The sequence below is a fragment of the Tamandua tetradactyla genome, chromosome 4 (assembly GCF_023851605.1).
Source record: "Tamandua tetradactyla isolate mTamTet1 chromosome 4, mTamTet1.pri, whole genome shotgun sequence".
Classification (NCBI taxonomy): domain Eukaryota; kingdom Metazoa; phylum Chordata; class Mammalia; order Pilosa; family Myrmecophagidae; genus Tamandua; species Tamandua tetradactyla.
The window spans coordinates 14,766,487-14,772,705 of record NC_135330.1 but is presented as its reverse complement, the minus strand read 5'-3'; the positions used below and the strand labels follow the sequence as shown (position 1 = coordinate 14,772,705).

The 6,219-nt window shown below is 45.5% G+C and overlaps 1 protein-coding gene across 3 annotated transcripts; it reads right to left on the bottom strand.

Annotated features, from left to right (window-relative positions):
- On the bottom strand, nt 1-5,997 carry FCRLA (Fc receptor like A). Of its 3 annotated transcripts, none has more exons than XM_077155734.1 (6): nt 5,869-5,997; nt 3,389-3,406; nt 2,993-3,187; nt 2,076-2,342; nt 1,278-1,562; nt 1-465 (listed from the first exon to the last, which is right to left on the bottom strand). In XM_077155734.1, exons 1-6 carry the CDS (start codon nt 5,945-5,947, stop codon nt 170-172), a joined length of 1,140 nt encoding a protein of 379 aa, XP_077011849.1. In that variant the 5' UTR covers nt 5,948-5,997; the 3' UTR covers nt 1-169. The 3 variants fall into 3 exon arrangements, with proteins under 3 accessions (XP_077011849.1, XP_077011850.1, XP_077011851.1); XM_077155735.1 differs by having other exon boundaries at nt 3,389-3,403; XM_077155736.1 differs by lacking the exon at nt 3,389-3,406.
- Between the last annotated feature and the right edge of the window lie 222 nt (nt 5,998-6,219).

The window sequence follows — 6,219 nt, the reverse complement described above, 5'->3', positions numbered from 1 at the left end:
CTACTTTGTACAAATTTATTTATATTCATCAATCTCCATTAGTCTAACAAAACACTGGGCCACCTTTTAAAATGATTTGTGCATACTTCAGGAGGGAAAGAGAAAAAGAAATAGAAAGAGTTGGATTTATTGGGGGTGGTTGAGCAATATTGTGGTGAATTGGTTACGTTTATTTGGAAGCAGCCTTTGTGGTCTCAGTCTTCAGGTGGCTAGACAAGTCCCTCAGCTCCATGACTATGTAACCAAGGAGAGCTCTCACATCTTGCATGTGTTTGAGAAGAATGCCCATCTGGTGATGGAGGTGAGGGTCTGGCCCTCTCAGAGGAGAGGAGAAACACGGATCCTCAGAAGAAGGGGTGTGCAGAGGAGGCGAAGGCCCGGGAGGCTCTGTCAGAGTCATTTCTGGAGCAGCTGGTTTCTGAGGTGCTGGAGTCAAGGTGCGGGGTACAGCAGGTTTGGAGGGACCTGGATTATGGGGCAGGAGGCACATACAAGAGAGAATATTAGCTCTGGCCCTGCTTTCATCTCCATGGTCAATCTTTTCCTGTTGTTGTTGTTCCCTGGAAATGGCTGTGGGGCCCAATGATAGCAGGGGCTTGAGGACTGTAGTCTCCCTTCTGGTCCAAATTTGAACCTGAAGCTTGACTATCTCCACTTGAAATCTCATCATCTAATGATGAGACCTCATCATTAGATAGCTATAACTATTAGCCAATTTGTCTTTTATCCAGACAGAATCTAATTCCCTGCAGCATGAAGTTGTAAATGACTAGTTCAACTTTTTCACTGTACATAGCATTAGTTTAGTTCCTCACCTTCATGCCAGCTTTCAAATTTTTGAGGACACCTACTGGCTCCCTGAGTTACCTTCTCTTCTGGAGAAACATCTCTAGTCCCTTCCACTATTTTTCATATGACATGCCTTCTAGCCCCCAATTTACCATGGACACCTTCTCTGAGAATGTTTCAGGTCAAGTACAATCTTCTCAGTGGGGGCTCCTAGAACTGAGCACAGACTTCAGAGTACCCCTATCCTCTTTCTAGATACTATATTTTTTATAAATGCCCAGAAATCATGCTGGGATCATAAGGTTTGTGGGAAATAGCAGGGAACTAGCTCAGGTCTTGGTTTGGTGAGGTATAATACCATGATCTGAGGAAAAAATCTCCATTTCCACCATGAGGACTTAACTCCAGCATATGTGGCCAATAATCTTATTCCCTCCCCTCTCTGCACACACCAAACCAACACACAACCCCAATACATGCTAACTCACCCTGCACCCTGATCTCCAGCTGAGGGCTCTGTTTCAAAACTTGGTTGTTGTCAGTGGCTGCCTCACACCAGTAGGACCCAGAGTGCTCCTCTGAGGCTGTGGGGATCTGGAATTCTGAGGAGAGGTCCCTGCTGCGTACTGTCCTGCCATCCTTGTAGAAGGAGAAGAGGAGGCGGGTGGCCGACCTCTGCAGTGACAGCTTTGTCTGACAGCTCAGGGTCACTGAACTTCTCTCTTGAGGCTCAGCTGAGGGTGTGACTCTGAGCACTGGGGTTGGAAACAATTCTAGGAGAGAGATAAGAGAGAAAGAAGAGCTCAGCCATCCTATATTCAGGGGGATCCATGATAGGTAAAGAACCCCGGTTACATTTCCATTCCCCTATTTCCATCGGGAATGGACTCGCTTAGAAAAATTCTATTTGGACATTTCGAGTACCATGCCCCACCCCCCACCCGTCCACCCCAGCCACCTGCCTCTCCCTCTTCCTCTCTCTCTCTCTTCCCAAGTAGGTAGGAATACAAAAGCTTCAGAGATGAGCAAATCTGAGAACAGTTCAGATATCCAATCGTTGAAGCATAGGTCTGGGCTTATAAGAAATATACTGGACTCAGAGTAGGGCTGAATAACTTGAAAAGGAAATGCTGGAGTACCACTATTCTGGAAGCCTGACTTGAGTATTGCCAGAACCTACTTGAGCCTTCAATGACCTCGTCACCTCCAGGTCAAAGAGAGACAATTTGGGGCTCTTTGTCTCTCTCGCCTGCCTCTGCCACCAAGATACTGGCTCTAACTCTTACCTTGTACTGTGATGGTCACGGCAGCTGTTATTTCTGTGCTGTCAGGGCCTGGGCTCTTGAAGATGGCACTGCAGTGATAGGCCCCGCTGTCTGCCTCTTGCACTACAGCAATGGAGAATTCCCTATTAGGTCCAGGGGGACCCAGGGCCAAGCCATCTCGGTAGAAGGTGACCTGAGTCAGTGGCCAGTCTTGCCAGGCACGGCAGTGCAGAACCAGAGGATCTCCTTCAAACACAGGTTTTGCTGGACCTTGGAGGATCAGCCAGTCTGTGGCCAAGAGCAAGAGCTGAGTGTCACCCACTGCCTCTTTTGGGAGCTCCCCCAGTGCTGCCCACAGATAGACCCCCCCACCTTCCTAAACTTTATTTGAGGGCCCAGGCAGCTCTCATCCCTGCTGTAATTGTGAAACAACTACTCAAGGGCTTAGGGCTGAGGAGACCCCAATGGCTGTAAGTTGAAGCCAGGGAAGAAAGTATCTCTTCCCATGGCCGGTTTCTCTGTCCTTCCCTCTACCCCAGGTCCCCCTAATCTCAGTCTATACTAGTAACTGGAACAATTCTCTGTCTTTGCTTGGAGACTCAGAGTTAAAGATTTCTCACTACTTTCCTTCAACCAAACTCTTACTCACACAATTGATCAATTGATGCAGACAAAGAAAGTGCCCTCCCCATGAGTGCTCCTTTGTCTCCATTAATCCCTCTCCCCATCTTCTAGCCCCATGGTCATTTCATAGAGTTCACTTCTTCACTCCATCCTTTCCTGCCCCACTTGTCTTTATTCCTTCCACCCTGATTGGTCCAGTACTCTTCTTTGGCCTCGTAGCTTCCTTCATCAAGCTTCCTGAGTGGGCTGTGTGACTGGAAGAGGGGTTTGGGGAATGAGAGAAAGGGCGGTGGTCAGACCTGCCAGGACCTCACCATAGGACACAATCAGATGGAAAGGTTCACTGAAAGTGTAGCCCTTGATCTCGAAGCCAGCTTCAACTGGGCCATCATTGGTGTCCTGGGTGCTGACAGATTCAGGGGCTGTGACACCTTCACACTGTAGCGACTCAAAACCGGGAGCTTCAGAGGGTACATCCCAGGGAGAACCAGGAAATGATGCTGCCGGGGCTTGGAGAAAGAGGACAAGGAATTACTCTCCAGAAGGATTCCTCCCTGTCCTAAGGGAAAGATCCTTTCTAGAGTGAGAGCAGGAAAATGTCTCTTGGAGGATGGTTTCATCCTTGGTTCACTGGTTTCTTGGTGGTCTCAGTGAATGGACTATGGTCTGGGGAATAGGGACGGTAGAGAACCTCAGAATGGTGAACTCACCAGCATGACATCCAGCTGCTGGTGCAGGAAACCAGAGGCCAAATACAAGGATCATCCCAGATCGGGCAGACATAGGAGGAGGAAAAGGGAGACAATTCAGATTCTAGCATTCTTTGAGTCGTTACCATGTGCCAGGCACTGCTAGGCACTTTCACCCACTATCTTATTTATTTACACAAACTTTGCAGTCATGTGATTTCATTCCTATTTTATACATCTTAAAGAAATAGTTTTAGAAATGTAAATTAACTTACTCAAAGTTCCATAAGAGAGTAAAGAACAGAGGAAGAAAATCATCTGAATCCAAAATTTGTGTCCTTTTAGCTTTCCCTTGGACATGATCTACTTCAGTCCTCAGACCTTCCAGCACTCTCTCTTTCCCAAAACTCACTTGGCTCTTCATCCTTAAATATGTTACCTACCACATTCCTTTCACTACCTGTCTGCATCTCTCCTTCATTGCTCTCCCTTTCAGTTCTTCATTTTCCGGACATCTCTACCTTGGTGTCCTCTGCTCCCTGAACTTTCCCTGGCAATGTCTCCTTTCTCTGTCCTTCCCTCTACCCCAGGTCCCCCTAATCCCAGTCTATACTAATAACTGGAACAATTCTCTGCCTTTGCTTGGAGACTCAGAGTTAAAGATTTCTCACTACTTTCCTTCAACCAAACTCTTACTCACATAATTGATCAATTGATGCAGACAAAGAAAGTGCCCTCCCCATGAGTGCTCCTTGTCTCCATTAATCCCTCTCCCCATCTTCTAGCCCCATGGTCATTTCATAGAGTTCACTTCTTCACTCCATCCTTTCCTGCCCCACTTGTCTTTATTCCTTCCACCCTGATTGGTCCAGTACTCTTCTTTGGCCTCGTAGCTTCCTTCAACAAGGCCTGTCTTTACTTCCTAATTCTCATCACATCAATACCAGCTGCTTTCTTTAGATCCTCTCTAAGGTCCCTTCACTACTCTGCTACCTCTTTTCAGTTCCTCAACTGTCACTCACCTGGGCTCAGCCTCTCCTTCTTTTATTTTTTACCTTTTTAAAAATAAAACCTTGTTGGGTTAACTCAGCAAGTGAAATCATTGCCCTCCCCCCTATGTGGGACATGACATCCAGGGGTGAAAGTCTCCCTGGCGGCGTGGGAGAGGACTCCCAGGGATGAATTCAGACATGGTACCATCAGATCAACAATTCCATTTTAACCAAAAGGGGGAAAAGAAGTGTAAACTACTAAAGTATCAGTGGCAGAGAGAGTTCAAATAGAGCTGAGAGGCTACTCTGGACGTTGCTCTTACACAAGTTTCAGTTTGACCTTGCTACCTATCATAACCTGCCAACCCCCAAGCAGGACCTTTCCAGCCAATCCTAAAGAACACCTAAGGCAATATATAAGATCCCACAAGGGTTCCATGCACTAGAGTAACTTGCCAGAAACCTACAACCTCCAGATGGGTCCCTGGTCCAGATAAGTCCTGTAACCTAGCCCAGCCTCTTCAGAACATCAGATAGTTCCATCTCCCTACCCCATGTCAGTGACAGACTCCTGCAATATCAAAAATTTAGAATTGCCATAGCCCAAACAACCCCAGTGAGAGGTATGGAAAGATCAAAGTTGATGGTGGAATTATACATAGAAGATAGGACTTAACAAATGAATGTGAATGCTGAATCATTAAATTGATATCTCTTTTAGTCTCCAGTATTTTAGAGCAGCTAGAAGTAAAACCTAAAATTGTGAAATTATAACCCATGTCAAAGTACAAATGAGGAAACTAAAGCTCAGAGATATAAAAACGACTTAGCCAAAGTAGAAGAAGAAACACTTGAAACCAGAGTATCTGATTCCAACTCTACAGTTTTGAACACAATGCCATTGCTGTATCTTAATACAGTCACCTAGCACTGTTCTGTGAATTTAATAAAAACAGCTCGACAAAATTATTGGGCGTAGACAATAAACATGCCAAGAATTCAAAGATGAATACGATAAGGTTAAGCTGAACAAACAAAAACATTTTCCCTGCTTACAACTAACTTTCAGTTTAGTGGAAGACACAGGCATATAAAGAGACTATTTCATCACGAGTCCAGCAGGGTAGGAACTAAAAAGTGCAATGATCCAGTCAGTATGGAGCTCATTGCACCTGGAGCAAAACTGATTCCAGCGGAAGCCAGATGCAAGCATTGAAGAGTGAGTGGAGTGAGAAAGTGGTGATAGTAAATGCAGACTACTCTTTCAAGAAACTTGTCTGAGAAAAAGAAGAAAAGAATTGAGATGGTTCTAGAGAGTGTATCATAGTTGTAAGGAACTTTTAGTATGAAAAAGACTTCAAGAATTTTATACTTAGAAACCCTTCACATCCCATCTCAACCTTGCTTCTTTGGAGGGCCAAAGTTAGCCCATATTTATTCCCATTGAATCCATTCTCCAAAGGCAGGTGTATCTCCATTCCTATGCCAATATGCAAACATTTTACTTACCCAGTAGCATTTGGGCTGCCCACAGCGTCGCAGGGGAAAGATAGGGAGCCCAGAAGGTAAGGACACAGCCCAGCTTCATGATGGCACTGTTTGGGTCTCTTGCAACCTCCAATACACTGATTTTCTTCAACGTGAAACCACTCAAATTAGAAAAGAGGAAGTAAATTTAACTGTCTCATCTCCTAGCATCTAGGCCCTGCTTTCAAGTTCATGATTGACTTTCATCGTCCAGATTTGGCCAGGTTAGTTCCAGTGTCATCTGTACCCTGAGAGTTATGGGTGATATGACAGCACTCTCAATTTTTCAGGAATCCCTCACAGAGTCAGAGATACTTCAAAGCTCATAACTAA